The sequence below is a fragment of the Herpailurus yagouaroundi genome, unplaced genomic scaffold, assembly GCF_014898765.1.
Source record: "Herpailurus yagouaroundi ecotype Mexico unplaced genomic scaffold, PumYag 67702, whole genome shotgun sequence".
Classification (NCBI taxonomy): domain Eukaryota; kingdom Metazoa; phylum Chordata; class Mammalia; order Carnivora; family Felidae; genus Herpailurus; species Herpailurus yagouaroundi.
Window position 1 is genome coordinate 710,298 of NW_024420501.1, and position 17,525 is coordinate 727,822.

A 17,525-nucleotide genomic window follows, 5' to 3' on the forward strand; every position below is an offset into this window, starting at 1 on the left:
GCGCGGCCGACCCTGCCTTTCTCTGTAGCCTCCGGCAGCATCTGGGCCTCCACGCTCGCCGGGATCGTCCCTTTCCTAAGTCGGCAACATGAGCTGCAACAACTTGGATGGGAACGACGAGTTTGACGAGCAGTTGCGAATGCAAGAACTGTACGGCGATGCCAAGGACGCTGACACCCAGAAGGAACCCGACGGACAGCCCGATTCTTTCGGGCAGCAGCCGGCTGACACCCCGTACGAGTGGGACCTGGACAAGAAGGCTTGGTTCCCCAAGGTAGGAGCGTGGCGCGGGCGCCACTGTAGAGCGGGCCCTCCTGGCCAGCCCTCGCGGGGCGTCCCTTTTCCGTTTTCTTTGCTGAGGTCCCGAGTTAGCGCCCCCCCCCCGCCCCCCGCCACGGGTCGCGACGTTTCTTTTTGTTGTGTCTGTTGCAGAACCGGTGTGTAGAGAAACGTAAATCGGTACGAGATGCCTTAAATGCAATTTAATTCTTAAGGCTCTTCTATGCCTCATGAATTTTGTCTGTGAAGGTCACAGTTGGTTATTGCATCGGTGACTGCTTTTTATTGCAAAGAGGAAACACACCAAGAGCAAATTTAGTAGTTGTTAATCTAACATAGGCAACCTCACTTACCCTAGGAAATTCAGATGTTTGTTCAGCTGATGTACTGTGTGCAAAATGCAGCTTCTTGTTTTGGGTGGGGGGGGGGATGGGGAAGTGGCCATTTGTATCTCTTTTTGGAGTCAACTTTGTAACTCTCCTTCCTATTGAATTGTGTCCCTAGGCGTGTGTAGCCAGAGGAATAGTACTAGAGGGGCAAAGAATAGTTACAAATAGTCGTTTGTGTAGAGTGCTTGGAAATTAAGTATCTTATCCCAGCTTGGAAGTAACATAACTGGTGTTAACTTTGTTCTGTAAACTTTTCGGTCGAAGTATCCTGTTAATCAAAGTCTCCTAGGGGTGGAAAAAAATACCAGAAGCACACGAATCAGCTTGCAGGCTGGTAATATAAACCGTGTCTCCACTGTGTAATTTGACTGTTATTCTTAAAATTACTTATTTCAACTTTTTTATTTTCCATTTTGTATTTGTGTATATATATTCCATTCCCTCAACCTTGTTGAATTTCTCATTTTGCTTGTATTGCGGTGCCAACGCCAGTGCAGATTTGGTTTCTGAGTACTTTTCACAATAGTCTGATCATGGATTCATTTGTGACTCTGTCTCTTTATGTTATGGAAGCCCATACCTCTTCAAACTTGGAGTTTTAAATGTGCATAACATTGATCAGAATGAAGATAGAACTCTCATCTCTTTCGTTTTGCGCCTGTGCTTGCCCCCCCCCCCCCACCACCCCCCTCAAAGCCAGGAGGGTAGATGTGAGCTGAATTTGTTCTTAATTTGTTCTGGCACTAAATGATCGTGTGATTTCATTAGTGAAAAGAGTTAAAATAAGCATTTGGTTTTATAATTGTTAGCTTTATTCTCTGTGTAGCAAATCAGTCCCATTCTGCGTCCTCTCTGCGCGCAGATACTCAGATATTTGGTGTGCATACACTTCTGTGTATCTCTGTAGCAAAAGAAAACTGGGTTCCGTTGTTAGATTCTTAGTTGACGGTTGGTTTTTGTTCTGTCTTATTGTTATCTGGTCCTTCCTTTGTTGTATGTACTTTAGCCTTCAGCAAGTAGACCGTAGAGAGGTAGTGATTTATAAATGAAACAACTAGAAACCGGGCCAACATCACTTAAAATGCCAGTAGCGTCTCAGAGTTTCGTGTTGATAACCCAAGTGCCCGTGTCTTTTTTTGTTTGTTTTTTTAATCATTTTAGGCACCTTTTCTTGTATTTACACTGTAATCACTACAGCCCGTTATCTGCAGAAACACTTCTGGGTCCAGTTGTATAACCATGTTGCCATTTAACACAATGTTAAACTTTTTCTGGGAAGAAAACATTTTTGAATTTCTGTATGTGTGTGTGTGCTAAATTTTTTGTTTAGATCACTGAAGATTTCATTGCTACGTATCAGGCCAACTATGGCTTTTCTAACGATGGGGCGTCTAGCTCCACTGCAAATGCACAAGAAGCCACTGCCAGGACTGCAGAAGAACCTCCTCAAAGAAAAACCCCTGAACCCAGTGATCCCAAAAAGAGGGGAGAAAAGAGAAAGGGTGAATCAGGCAAGTGGATTTAACTTGCAAAACAGGAATGTGAAAATCTTTGATGTTAGTTATGTGCATATATAGTTACTGTTGGGAGAATAATACCAGCCTGAAGGAGGCATAAGATGAGGGCTTTTTAATGATACGATTATTTGGGTTCATATATTGGCTCTCGCACTAACTCATGGGCATTGGGTAGGCTGTTGCAGTTCTGTGCCTCAGTTTCTTCCTCTGCAAACTAGAGCTATTGCTAGGGGATTATCAAAGGTTTTGCTTGTAAGGTAATTTTGTTACACGTTTTGAGTTAAATTGAACTCAAGGCAATTTTGTCTCAGCTTGGCCATGTCTAACACAGTAGATTGGAGTCAGAAGCAACTTACACATGCCCCAGCCTAAAGTCAGCTTTTTAAGTGTCTTTTTAAGACAGTATGAGAAGCATAAAGAACCGAGATAACGAGCCATACTTTTTCAGACAGGGTTCTGAAACTGTGTGTCAAAAGATCCAGTACTTTGAAAGCTGGACAGTGATTTGAGTCAGTCTCTCTTGTGCTAAGGATAAGAAAAGAGTCCTGGAAGTTTCAAGAAACTGCCTGGTTTCATAGTGTGACTCTTACCTTTTCTTGCATGTGTTCTTTTTTTTTTTTTTTTCATTTTTAGGATGGTTTCATGTTGAAGAAGACAGAAATACAAATGTATATGTGTCTGGTACGTATACCCTCAAACAAAGTTAGCAAAGAAAATACCTGGTTTTGAGATTTTTTTTTCACAAAGTGCTCTTTAGTTTTCTGCTTTTCTAAAATCTGTTGGTTTTTTATCATTGTGTCGCTTTTTTGTTCGACTGCTTGCGTTTGTGAGGAATTTGGCTTTTGTTAGTTACAGAGCTGAGAAAAATTAAGTTGTGTGTAACTTTGCATGCTTTGGGTCTGCTTTATGTAACTTACGACAGTTTGCCCCTTCAGCGATACAAGGCTTAAGCAAACCGTGATTTTAATGTATATTTGAATACATGAAAACATGAAATTTCCTCAATTCTGTAGCTGGGAGATTTTTTACATGCATTTAGAAAATCAAAATTGTGGGGCGTCCGGGTGGCTCAGTCGGTGAAGCGTCTGACTCTTGGTTTCAGCTCAGGTCATGATCCCCAGGGTCATGGGATGGGAGCCCCGCATCGGGCACTGCTGACTATGGAACCTGCTTGAGATTCTCTCTCTCTTTCCCCCTGTGCCCCTCTCCCTGGCCCACTCTCGCTTTCGCTCTCTCTTTAAAAAAAAAAAAAAAAATTGAAATTATGTTCATCTGTGGTGTAGATTTTTTTTTCCTTTTTTTTTTTTTTTTTTTTGAGTTGTAGATTTCTAGCTGCTGGAATGCTTACGTAGCCCTCACTGTCATTGTACATGCCTTTGTAATTTTTTTCCCCTCATGTTACAGGTTTGCCTCCAGACATTACAGTGGATGAATTTATACAGCTCATGTCCAAGTTTGGCATTATTATGAGAGATCCTCAAACAGAAGAATTTAAGGTGAAGCTTTACAAAGATAATCAAGGAAATCTTAAAGGAGATGGTCTTTGCTGTTATTTGAAGGTTAGTTATATGGTCAAGTTTCTCATCGTTCCATGTGTAACTCAGGAACCAGGCCTGAGAACTATTCAAAACAGGATGCGAAAGAAAACTGAAATTTCAGATTGCGCCTGTGTGTATCGCGTCGGCGAGGTTGTTATTGTTCTTTTAGGAAAGTACGTTACCAGGTCAAGGTGTTACGTAAGTCCTGTGACTGAAGTGCTACTTTTGTCTTGAATGGATTTTCACTGCAGAGATCTCTCTAGGAGTATAGGCATAAAGTCTGCTCAGAACACATTTTAAAAATCCACAAAGAAAAGAAAGCCAGTGACATCTTATTTGCCCCCTGGAATGAATTGGACCAAGGTTTGGCAGACTCCAGCCCCACTGCCTGTTTCTGTAAATAAAGTCTTACTGGGACGTGGCCACATTCATTCATTCGTTTCCTCATTTGTCTGTGGCTGCTTTCGGGCTCCAGCGGCAGAGTTGAGTGGTTGAGGCACACAGCACATGGCCCACAAAGCCTAAAATATCGACCAGCTGGCCCTTTGCAGAAGTTTTCTGAGCCCTGAATTAGACCCTAAAGGAGATGGTGGGGTCCGCTTACTGCTTTGAAATGCATTTTCGATGGGAGCAAAGAGAGGGCGGTATTGATAGAAACTTGCAGAACTTGATGTGTCCGTGGTAGCATAAATTGCACAGGGAAAGCCCCACGTCAAAGGTAGTCATTGTTTCTGGAACGCCTCTCACCTTAGGGGCACACGTTCTGCATGACTGCAGGGTACAGAAGCAGTGGGCACATTGATGACCGGTACCCATGTCATGGAAGGGGAAAAATAAGGCAGTAAAATCGTAGTGACCCAACAACAGTATCAACACCACACGTGTGTTGCGAGTGTGCAACATTTCAGTGAAATCAGACAGGGGGGAGGGGGAGGGTTAAGCTGACAGCTCTCTAGAAGATAGGTTTTGGGTCTGGTTCTTGAACGCGACGGGGTCATACGTGAGTATGACCATTATAGGCAGTTATTAATTTTCGAATACAAGGAGAGCTGAGGGTTTTACGAGTTCTTCAAGGGTTATTAAAAATCTGTAAACGGATTGTTAGAGTTTGATTGGATTTTCTTAAAAAAAATTTTTTTTGTTTATTTCTTTACTTCGAGAGAGACAGAGACAGCATGAGTGGGGGAGGGGCAGAGTGGGGGGGAGAGAAAATCCCTCTCTCTGCGCTGGCAGCGCGGAGCCCGACGTGGGGTTCAAAATCATGAAACCGCAAGATCGCGACCTGAGCCGAAACCAACAGTCATAAGCTTAACTGACCGAACCACCCAGGCGCCCCAGTTGGATTGGATTTTTCATTTTTTTTTTAAAGAGAAAAACGAGGTTTTGAGTAACTTTGTATATCCAGTTTTAGGATCCGTAACAGCGCAAGGTTGGCCAACCAGTAAATTAAGCTCCAAAAATCACTGTTCTGGGATCCGCATTTGATTGTGCAGCCGAGTTCAGTTACTTTTCGTGTCCTCCTCGGGTCCTCAGATCTTGGACTCTGCGTAGGGCCGCCGGCCGCCCCCTTTGCCCAGAACCCGCAAACGTATTCAATGTCCAAGCTGTCAGATAATCACCTTCACACTGTCTCACAGACCTCCATTTTAACTGGGGAACAAAAAAAGTAACGGCTGGCTGTGCTCTTCCCAGTTCTTGAGGCATCTAGCCTTTTAAGGAGGACTGTTTTAGCATTTTAAAACTGGAAGTTACCTTAGAAGTCACGCGAGTCCATTTGCCTCATTGAGACATTGAGACTCCACGGGACAGCACTACTTACTATTCCAATAACGACGTGATTCATCGAGCACCCACTCCATGCCGGTCCCTGTCTCTTATGTGCATTCTTCCTCTTAATTATATCAAGCACCCTGCAAAGAAGGCATTTCTCTTCCCATTTTACAGATGAAGAAATTGAATACCTTGCCCAAGTTCACATAGCTGTTTGGGGGACAGCCGCGTCCAGAGTGCAGGTTTTCTCATACGGCATTCTCTCTGCTTCTTTACCTCAAAGGAGGTAGTTAGTGATGAAACCTTGATTGTGTGTGTAGTCCTCATTCACCAAGAAAAGCTCCCGGAGGTTTCGGGTGAGTGTGCAAATTCCTGACTGTCTCGTTTTACCTTTATAAAGAGGGAGTCGGTGGATCTCGCATTAAAACTTTTGGATGAAGATGAAATTCGAGGCTACAAGCTACATGTCGAAGTGGCAACGTTTCAGCTGAAGGGGGAATATGATGCCTCAAAGAAGAAGAAGAAGTGCAAAGACTACAAGAAAAAGCTGTCTCTGCAGCAAAAGTTTGTGGTTTTGTTTTCCTTTTTGAAAGATTTCTTGTAAATATCCGAGAGCACGTTTTTGGTAGAGCCACCTAGTTTTCTTCCATCAAATACACCTCTGAATTATTGCTTAATTAGATTGTCAGAAGGCTTCGGTGATCTGTGCGGTAGGATGATCTGGCCGTGCTTTTATCTTCTGGTGTGTTTATCCATAATACGACGTGGGCTTGAGTGAGACTCTTTGGACGAAGTTGAACATCGGATTAAATAAAGCAGTTGAGGTTGCTATATCAGAGCCAGTAGTTCACTTTTGGTGCGAATGGACATCAGCTACACTAGGAGGTAACACGGTATGTGTAGGCTATGGGCTCATTGATAGGCGTTGGAAATTAGAAACGATGGCTTTTTAAAAAAAATTTTTTTTAATGTTTATTTTTGAGAGAGAGACACAGAGCAGAGGAGGGGCAGAGAGAGAGGGAGACACAGAATCCGAAGCAGGCTCCAGGCTCTCAGCTGTCAGCACAGAGCCCGACACAGGGCTCGAACTCACGAACCGTGAGATCATGACCTGAGCCAAAGTCGGACGCTCAACTGACTGAGCCACCCAGGCGCCCGAGGAAACAATAGCTTTTATCACTATATTTACTGTGTGGGTGTCCGTGGTGTATACGTGATGTCATCAAATTGCTACCACTCTAATTGGCTGGGTAATATGCTTTTTGAAATCTTCTAGTTTTAAGAAGTTAGCCAAAAGGATAAGTGCTTTGTTTTCTCAGAGTGAGTTCCGATAACACTTCTAACACTACCCTCAAACCAGCGGTAAAAGGATCAAGAAAGCATTTAGTTGTGATGTCCTATCGTTTTTACGGGAACGGGTGGACTAAATACCTACCAATTTTCTAAAAACTGTCAATAAAATTTAAGGTTGTAACAGATTTTATGTTCACATGTTTCATTGCATTTTGTTCTTCGCAATCATAAAACGGCTAAAAACCAATACGATTTGAACACGTTTCTTGCCCTCGGAGCATAGTCGTAAATACTGGATAGTTATAAATGCTAAATAGCCAGCACTTTTACAGGAGTCTCAATGGAATGTTTGTGACCAGACAGCAGTTCTGAAAAAAAGATACATCCTGGGGATTTCAAGACACTGGGTCCGTCTTTGACCCACCCGTTATTTTTACTTTAGAGAGTTCTCTGAATAGGACTGTTGTTGTGGAATCACATCTTTAACGTCCTTAAATACTCCGTAGAGGAATACTGTAACAAGTCCTCATGTTCTCTCCCACAAGTATGAAACAAAATTTCGTACGAGTTTCTCGTATGAAACAAAATTGAGTTTCTTGTTACTGCTTTGTTGCACCAGGCAGCTGGACTGGAGACCCGAGAGAACAGCTGGCCCGTCCCGAATGCGCCACGAACGAGTTGTCATCATCAAGAATATGTTCCATCCAATGGATTTTGAGGTAAGAGGTGGTATTCTCACTGACGGAGATGCTGGTTGTGCTGTTTGTCCCCAAGGGAACCCAGAGCTCCCCTCACCCCGTCTGTCTCGTGCCGCGCCCTCCGCGTCCACGCGGTCGGCAAGGTAGGAAGACGGAGCCAAGAGTCCCCCGCGGTGTTCGGATTTTCCCGTGGTTAGCCTAGGGCTCCCTTAGCTGTCTCCCAGGGGACGCCCACACTGCGGCTGCAGGTGGCAGCTCCCTGCTTACGGGAAATCATTAAAAATATAATCACGGAAAGATTTCCGGGCGCTGCTTGTAGATTTTGAGCGCCGTCCGGCAAGTGCGGGCTGCTCTGGGTGGGGCGTCATTTCACACCCGGAAATAAGCACCTGCCTCGCTTTGGTACTGGAAGTCTGATCCTTCAAGAAACGTCAGGTTAAGGAAGTACAGCTCCTGGTGTTGATGTAGGGAAGGTTTGTTCTTCCAGACGCAACTCGGACAGAATTGTTCCGTGGCCATCAGGAGGACTATGCAATACCTAACGCCCGTGTACAATTCTAAGAACCGCAAATAAACATAGCCTCGCCAACTGGGCCGCCTCGTGCCGCATCCCGCCTCCTGTTCTCGTCGTCTCCTTGTGTAGACCCGTGGGCTCGTTTGTGAAAGAACTTTTCTTCGTTCCCTGCCTGGGTTCTGAAAGTCATGATAACCAGTTACACATAAGGTAGAGAAAGGTGGCAGGTAAAAAGGTAAGCAAACGGAAAGATAACAAGCTACAGAAGAAGAAAAAAAAACGTTCATAATGTAAAACTCCAGGTTGACAAATGATCCAGTTGCAACCAAAGCCCTTCTGTGTTGAGCTCCAGCCCAGCCGATAGCGATGTGACGGGGTTCACTGTGCACCTGTGGGGTCTGCGTATCTTTTGAGATCATTCGGGAGACACATGTGGGCAATACGTAACGTTCGATGTCTCTTCTGAGTAGAATTCTGGAGAAGCTTGAAATAGAGCAGAACTGCTTCAGGCTTGCAGTGATAATGGCAAATGTTTAAAAACCACACGTGTATACACGCACGCTCTTCGAAACACTCTACCTAAAAAATACTCTTTGGTATCCGGGTGAACAATGTGAAGACTAAGATATTTAACGTAACTTCAGAGGGTCTCCAGTATTTTATTCAAAGCCTTATTTATTTATTTATTGGTTTGTTTTTTCCAAAGCCTTATTTAAAAATGCATGTCTGGAGGCACCTGGCTGGCTCAGTCAGAAGAGCGTGTGACTCTTGAGCTCCGTGTGGTGGGTTTGAGGCCCCATGTTGGTTGTAGACATTATGGAAAAATAGATAGATAGATAGATAGATAGATAGATAGATAGATAGATAGAGGCACCTGGGCGGCTCCGTTGGTTAAGTGTCTGACTCTTGATTTCAGCCTAGGTCATAACCTCATGGTTCGTGAGTTCAAGCCCCACATCAGGCTCTGTGCTGACAGTGTGGATCCTGCTTGGGATTCTCTGTCTCTCTCCTCTCTCTGCCCTTCCCCTGCTCACACACGCTCGCTCACTCTCTCTCTCAAAAAGTAAATAAGTAAATAAATAAATGCCTGGCAAATTTGAATACTAGGAGATGACGAGTCAAAATCTCGATGCAGATGTAAGTTTCTCATTATGTATACCAGCGCTGTCCAATAGAAATAGAATGTGAGCCACATGTGTGATTTAAATTTTTCTGGTAGCCACAGTTAAGATATAACATGAGGGGCGCTTGGGTGGCTCAGTCGGTTGAGCGTCCCGACTTCAGCTCAGGTCATGAACTCGCAGTTTGTGAGTTCGAGCCCCGCATCGGGCTCTGTGCTGACAGCTCGGAGCCTGCTTCAGATTCTGTGTCTCCTTCTCTCTCTGCCCCTCCCCTGCTCACGCTCTGTCTCTCTGTCTCTCAAAAATAAATAAATGTTAAAAAAAAGATATAACACAAGATAGGGGAATTTAATTTTAATGATGAATTTATTTAACCCAATATATCCAAAATATTTTTAATTTCAACATGTTATGTAAAATATCAATGGGTTACGTTGTGCGGTTTTTTCTTCCCCCTTTAGTGGCAAATCTTCAAAATCTGGTGTTCATTTCAGACTTGGAACACACCTCAGTTTGAACTAGCCACATTTTAAGTGCTCGGTAGCCACATGTGATTAGTGGCCACCGTCTTGGCCAGTGTAGGTTTAGATTGGAAATATGGTTTATTTCTTCCTGGGAAAACAAAACACCACCCTGGGAGAAAGTTAGGAGAGTCGTGCAGAAGGTTTCAGTGCATCAGTCTGATTTTTTAGTCTCCAGCCCATTGCCTGCCAAGCGTTGTCTTTTGAAAATTTCCATTTTCAGCTCTGTTAAAGAGTTTTCCTATGGGAGGGAACTGTTCTCTTTAAGCTTCAGGATACTACACAGCGGTGAGGATATATTCATTTTTCAAGCTGGTATAAATGAAAAGGGAGATACAGGAAGATTTTGGCTCAAATTTGATATCCTCGTAGGAAAGGCCTGAGACTTTGCTACGGAAATAAAGAAAAGGATGCTACTTCCCCCCCCCACCCGGCCCCTACCCCCAACAGTGGAATCCCGCCTAAATGTATTAAATATTTTGAACCAGTTTTTGTATGTTTTTACTAGAATCCTGATTTCCCTTGGTCAGTAAAGTAGAGGCATTGGTCCAGCCGTCTTAAAACTGGGCCGGCCTGAGGTGGCATTTGACTTGTTAGAATTTTGTAGACCTTAGACAAGAATAGCTAATTTTACGCAAAACCTCTTATTGTTTGGTTGTTTGTTGGCTGGTCAGAGCAAGAAATTCGATTCTCAGGATGTGTACTTACAGAAGGGGGCAAGCCCGTTTTAATCGCTTGTGTTTCTTGCAGGACGATCCACTGGTGCTGAACGAGATCAGAGAAGACCTTCGAGTGGAGTGCGCAAAGTTCGGACAAATTAGGAAGCTCCTTCTCTTTGATGTAAGTCCTTTCGGTTTAGTAAGTTATTCCCAGAGGTCAGCGGGCCCCAAATCTTAGACTCGTGGCTGCCATCTAGTGGTGGTCATCTGTTAGCAATAATTAGATGAGCTTGGATTGCAAGGCAGGGCTTCACTGGATGGTCAGATACTGTCAGATGAAAGAAAGCACGAGAAAGATGTGTGAGACCTGGTGGTTTCCTGTTTGCCCGCATTTCCGCCTCTTTGTGAATTATTCTCCTCCATATTCAAAGAGCAATCCAGCAAAATATTTTTCGGTATGTTCCCCTTGTTACCCGTTTCTTACGTCCGAGAGCGACACAGAATAATGAAAAGAGTCACCATTTACCGATTGCACACGAGTTACGTTACATGTTCCCTCGCCTAATCCCTCATGATCCTTTGAGGTAGATGGGTGATAGGTGCTAGATCGAGCACCTTGCTCAAGGTCACTCAGCTGCTAAGTGGCAGAGCCCCACTGGGGCTATTTGACTTGAGAGTCTACACTCGTTAACAGCTCTGCCATCTTGCCTCTCTTTAGACAGGGTTGTCAGTAGAAACATTTCCAAGGACATCCTGCTCGGTTCTTGATAGACAAGATTAAGCTAAAGCAGCCGCTAGCTTCAGGTCACTGGCTGGGGTCCAAAGGAAGAAAGGCTTCGTACAGGAAACGTTTAAGCTCAGGTTATCAGAACACCACCACTACGCGCCTGTTTTGTCAAACGTGTGTGTTTTATTTTTAATTGTCTCATTCCTTCTCTTGTCTCTCTAGAGACACCCAGATGGTGTGGCCTCCGTGTCCTTCAGAGATCCAGAGGAAGCTGATTATTGTATTCAGACTCTCGATGGAAGGTGGTTTGGCGGCCGTCAAATCACTGCGCAAGCGTGGGATGGGACTACAGATTATCAGGTAAATTCCGTAACTGTCAAGGGCACAGCAGTTGTTTCCTTACCAACAAATACTGGGCTGGTGGTCCTTTGGGTTCCGTTTAATCTGTTTAATGTAACAGTACTTCTTCTAAATAATACTTTGCATTCAGAGCCTCGAAAGAAAAACGTTTTAGTCTTTGAGTTTAGAAGCCTAAAATTTGGAGGCGTGCTCAGAATAGTGATAAGTAAAGTACAGGCAGAGTTCAAATATTACTGGTTTCGTTGGTGAGACATCTCTGGAGTACTGTGGTGTTGGGCATTTATTCAAGCGATGTTAAAATCAACTCTAGTTAATCAAGATGTTAAAGTTTTGCAAACCAGAGATAGAGGAATGCTCTGATTTCCTAAGAAGAGACGCCTTATAAAATCAGGTACTTGCGTACTATCAGAAGCATGCAGAGAGATCGTCACTTCTTTTTGCCTAAAACTTATTTTGATGGCAGTTCCCATTTCTCCATAGGTGGAAGAGACCACAAGAGAAAGGGAGGAAAGGCTGAGAGGATGGGAGGCTTTCCTCAATGCTCCCGAGGCCAACCGAGGCCTTCGGCGTTCAAATTCTATCTGTGCTTCGGAAAGGGCAGGGCCTTCCAGAGTAAGGCATTTTTCAGAGCACCCTAGCACGTCTAAGATGAATGCGCAAGAGGCCACCACTGAAATGGCATTTGAAGAGCCTCTAGATGAAAAGAAGTTTGAAAAAACCGAAGATGGGGGAGAATTTGAAGGAGATGCTTCTGAGAAAGGTGCCAAAGAAAGCGGCCCCGAAAAAGAGGCCGAAGGCTGCCCCCAGAAAGAATCTGAAGAAAGCTGCCTCAAAACAGGGTCTGAGGAAGGCTGTCCCAAGAGAGCGCATGAGGAAGACGACCCCGAAAGAGAGTCTGGAGAAGGCAGTCCTGAAAAGGAGTTTGAAGAGGGTAGTCCCAAGACAGAGTCTAAAGAGAATGGCCCCAAATGGGAATCCAAAAAGAAGTGGCTCAAAAATGATTACGAAGAGAACGGCCTTGAAAACGAGTCCGATCAAGATGGCTCCAGCAAGGAGGGTGAGGAGGAGGAGAGCCTCCAAAAGGAGTCTGAAGAAGACTACTCCGAAGGGGAATCCGAAGAAGACTGCTCTGAAAAGCAGTTTGAATATGGCTCCGAAAAAGAATTTGAAGAGAATGGCCTCGAGAAGGATTTCGAAGAGGATGGCTCCGACAAGGAATTTGGTGAAAACATTCTCGACGGGGAGTTCGAAGACAATGACTCTGACAAATCGGAATTTGGAGATAGCAGCTCTGAAAGAGTGTTCGACGAGGAAGTCTCTGAGAGAGAGTTTGACGAAGAGTCTGATGAAAAGGAAGAAGGGGAAGACACCTATGAGAAGGTCTTTGACGACGAGTCCGACGAAAAAGAGGACGAGGAATATGCCGACGAAAAGGGCCTCGAAGACGCCGACAAGAAGATGTTTGAAGATTCAGATGACAAAGAAGACGAGGAGGGCGTAGAGGTAAAGGAAGACGAAGACGTGGATGAAAAGATGTTCGAAGAGGATGATTCCAACGGGAAACTCTTTGAAGATGAAGATTCCAACGAGAAGCTGTTCGACGATTCTGACGAGAGAGGGACAGTGAGGGGCTTGGGGAACGCAAAGGAGGAGGGGCCCCTGTCCACAGGCAGCAGCTTTGTCCTCAGTAGCGACGACGACGTCGAAGACGACATTTAATCCTTTACACTTGCTTTGTAGGGAGCTTCCCCTGGCTCCATTCTGCCTGTGCTCCAGGGCAGTTGCTAGTAGTGTTACATGCACACATGCTTCGTGGTAGGATGCCATCAGAGTAATGCAGTGACGTTTTCATCGTACCTGTACTCGATGATTTTAAATCTGTGTTCATTGGCCGTTGAGTTAAAACTTCATAATATAATGCAAGTAAGCTGGGTACTTTGTCCTTTGTCTGATTTGTTAATTGCATGCACAATAATGTTTTTTAAACTATTCTGATTGAAGTTTGTGATACTCAAAAATAAAAATAAGTTGTTAATATGCTGAAACTGATAAGAGGACTCGGCGTTACATTGCATTTGAAATTCTCGCTATTGCTTAATTCTTACTAAAGTGTGGTTTTTGTGAGGATTTGAAAAAGCCCGTAGGAGTCGTCTTGCTTCCCGCTTACGCTAGAACTTACGTCCCCACTTCCCCTCCCTAAACCAGAACATGTTACTAAACTTATAAAGCAGATAACACTCTGGAGTTTTTCCCTGCCCGGTCCTTGCAAGTTACTTTGATAATTGTTTTCCTTTTTCACCCTCTTCCCCCGGAAATTGACTCGTAGATGTGCAAAAATGAACTTCCTGAGGCCCACAGCTTCCATTCATTGGAAATACGGAGGAGGTTAGAAATCTGTGTACTGTTGGGGCCCCTTTAGAAGCTGATTGGAGTTATGAGACCTTTCCCCAGAAAAATGTATGCACACACTACACGGCTTTTTTTGTATACACTTTTCAGAGGCTTATGGATCCCCTGGAGTTTTAAGACCTACTTTTGTCATGCATACTTCGGCTTTTTGTTCTACACTCATGGTGGCTAGTACTGTGTTCAGTTGTGTAGTCCCAATAAAAATTGGAGTCTTTCTTCATTGTGCTTTCCAGATTCAGTATTGGTGAATTGACTTCTGATGTAGTATTAAGAAGTTACTCTCATGAATTAGAAGCATTAAAATAAACTGCCTTGGTGCTTTTTCATTATACCGTCTGTAAGTGTAATCATTACCCTCTTGAGACCAAAAAAAAAAAAAAGTTCTGTTTCAAGCCAAAGCTGAGAATTTTGTAGTTGATGTCTGGGATTTCTTTCTTTCTTTCTTTCTTTCTTTCTTTCTTTCTTTCTTTCTTTCTTTCTTTCTTTTTTTTTTAATGTCTGGGATTTCTTAAATCTCAGGATTTTCACCAGGGATAGATCAGTAAAAGAGCTCAAGAAATTTACTGGGGCGCCTGGGGAGCCCAGTCGGTTGAGCTTTGGACTCTTGATTTCGCCTCAGGTCATGCTCTTGTCGCTCACAGGATCAAGTCCTTCCTCGGGCTCTGTGCTGACACTGGAGCCTGCTTGGGATTCTCTCCCTCCCTCTCTCTGCCCCTCCCCCACTCGTGCTTGCTGGCCCTCTCAAAATAAATAAATACAAATTAGCAACATTTAAAAATAAAAGTAACTTAACAAGAGCTAAAGAAACAAGTCTAGAAAAGTTGCAAGCCATGATAGTGTTTCCTTGAAAGGTAAGCCAGAAACATTTAACACTATATTTACCGGTTTCCTGAACGACAGGTCACGTTTATCTTCCATACACAATGGTTGGAACGCGGAACTACAACACAGACCAGCTCCAAGGCCATTAGAAGGGGACCATTTTCTTTCTGACTTCTTTTTCCCTGCTCATCAATTTGGCCAATAACAAATACGCTCATTTTATTTGAACACCCTGGAAGCAAAAGTCACAAATAGCTGTAAAATGGTAAGTCATTTGCGAGATGGTGTCGGCAAACACGAAAAAGCATGAAGCGTATACGCACAGTCGCCAGTTCACTAAATAGTTGGACCAAGACGATGGAGTTGATTGTGAGGCAACAACATGTCCTGGTAGCAAAAGAAAAGAACGATATAGGGGTGGATTTTAAGCACAGTAGTGCTCCACGATCACCTGGCAACGTCTAAGCTTAATGTTCCTTCGGACTGCGCAGCTTACGTGAATCACTGCGCAGCTTACGTGAATCTCAAGCAGTGTACTTAACCCTGAATGTGTGAACCCGAAGTGGCTTCGGGGATGCCTTCAAGTCTCTAATAATAAACTTGAAACTCCATGTTAGAAGATAAAGGTACTAGGGGTCTTGGCAATATTCACAAGATTCTTGAAATTCTTAACTGCTTTCTGCAAAAGAAACCTGATAAGGGCAAAATCGGAGTAATATGTTCCAGAGGTCTCTTGTTTTCCTCCTCCATTCATGATAACTGTGGGCTCTTCCTGAAGCCCCGAGCGGCCAAATCTGGTCTATTTAGAAGCCACTGCCTCTTCCTTTTAAGAAGGGAATCTATTTTTCTGGTATGAATTATTTGGGAATTCTGAGGCTTGGAGAAGAGGTAGGAGTTAGCTGATTTTCTGAATATGACTTTCCCGATGTGAATCTTATTATTAATATATATTTTTTTGGAAAGTAAACTATAAACTTTTCAGTGTAATGCTGAGAAGTGCTCTTAATTGATTTGAGCAAAGCCATGGCTTGGAGAACAGGAAAAGGCTTACAAACGTCCCCTTGTAAGGATTTGTCAGTATTCTTAGAGATGGTTTTTTACCTTATTGAGTCTCCGATACAAACCATGTGCCTTTTTAAAAGACAGTCACATCATTTAAAATCTGACCGATGACTTTTGCCTCTACCCACACCTCATTTACATGTGTGGCTAATTCATCCCCAAATAAAATACTAACCTGACGTAAGAAAAAAAACCCAAAACATGTTACAATTAGTCTTTTCTAAAATCACAAAGTGGTCACTGCAAATAAATAGGCTAAATTCGTAGACACCAGGTGTCCTAGGGATCAATTGCTGGAGGAAAAAAAAAAAAAACCTTCATGGTCTCACGTTTACTTTCAGATGTTCAGAGTCGCACGGATTTGTCTCTTCACTCGGAACCGAGAGGGTTGTGATGCTATGGGAGGTCACATGCGTTACACGCACGTAGAAAGCAGAAAGCAGGGCAGCTTGTGACTAGTTTTCTGTAGAACTTCCAGACTATGACGCTAAGATTCAGTCCTGGTCCCGGGCTGGGTAAGGAAAACTAGACCAGCAGTGGCACGGGGGTGGCTTTGCTGCTGCCAGGGTTTGATGCCACACCACTTCCTAATGCCTCTGCTGAAATAGCCATGATGACGTGAGAAGACTAAGGCTCTAAGCAGCAAGCGTTGCTCCACACCTGTCAGAGTGGCTAAAACCAACCCCACAAGAAGGAACAGGTGTCGGTGAGGACGTGGAGACAAAGGAACCCTCCCACACGGTTGGTGGCAATGCAAACCGGTGCAGCCACCGTAGCAAACAACACAGGGGTTCCTCAAAAAAATTCAAAATAGAACTTACCTTATGATCCAGCAATCCCACTACCCGGTGTTTACTCGAAGAACACAAGAACGCTAATTCAAAGGGATACACGCATGCCCATGTTTATAGCAGCACTAACTACAAGAGCCGAGATATGGAAGCAGCCCCAGTGTTCATCGATTGATGAACGGAGAAAGAAGAGGTCACATAGGGACGCCTGGGTGGCTCAGTCAGTTGGGCGTGCGACCTCGGCTCAAGTCACGATCTCGCATTCATGGGTTCAAGCCCCGCATCCCGCTTTGTGCTGACAGCTCAGAGCCTGGAGCCTGCTTCGGGTTCTCTCTCTCTGTCTCTGTCTCTGTCTCTCTTTCTCTCTCTGCCCATCCCACACGCGCACTCTTTCTCTCTCTCCCTCTCTCAAAAGTAAACATTTAAAAAAAAATTTTTTTAAGAGGTGGCATATATATACTATGGAATATTATTCAACCATAAAAAGGAATGAAATCTTGCCATTTACAATGACGTGGATGGAGCTAGAGAGCATAATGCTAAGCGAAATTGGTCAGAGAAAGACAAATACCCCATGATTTCACTCATACGTGGAATTTAACAGACCAAAAAAAAAAAAAAAAATGAGCAAAGGAAAAAAAGAGAGACACAGCAAGAAACAGACTCTTAACTACAGAGAACACACTGATGGTTAACCAGAGGGGAGGTGGGGGTGTGTGTGTGGCTGAAACAGGTGATGGGGACTAAGGAGGGCACTTGTGATGAGCCCTGGGTACTGGATGCAAGTGTTGAATCACCATATTGTACGCCTGAAACTAATACAACACAGTATGCTGACTACACTGGAACTAAAAGCTTAAAAGAAAAGTAATAAAATCTGGGGACACCTGGCTGGCACAAGTCGGAGGGGCACGCAAGTCTTGATCTCGGGGTCCCGAGTTCAAGTACCATGCTGGGTGCAGAGATCACTCAAAAACGTAAATACACTTAGGAAAAAAATAAAGGTCGTTAAAAAATAAAAGAAGAAATAGATTTAAAGAGAAAGCATGTTTTCA

The 17,525-nt window shown here is 43.9% G+C and overlaps 1 protein-coding gene across 1 annotated transcript; it reads left to right on the forward strand.

The window, feature by feature from the left end:
• Nucleotides 1–6: 6 nt before the first annotated feature.
• On the forward strand, nt 7–14,124 carry HTATSF1 (HIV-1 Tat specific factor 1). Its single transcript, XM_040468609.1, has 9 exons — nt 7–274; nt 1,999–2,179; nt 2,819–2,866; nt 3,590–3,744; nt 5,894–6,057; nt 7,406–7,505; nt 10,391–10,480; nt 11,249–11,386; nt 11,867–14,124. Exons 1-9 carry the CDS (start codon nt 89–91, stop codon nt 13,103–13,105), a joined length of 2,301 nt encoding a protein of 766 aa, XP_040324543.1. The 5' UTR covers nt 7–88; the 3' UTR covers nt 13,106–14,124.
• The last annotated feature ends 3,401 nt before the right edge of the window (nt 14,125–17,525 follow it).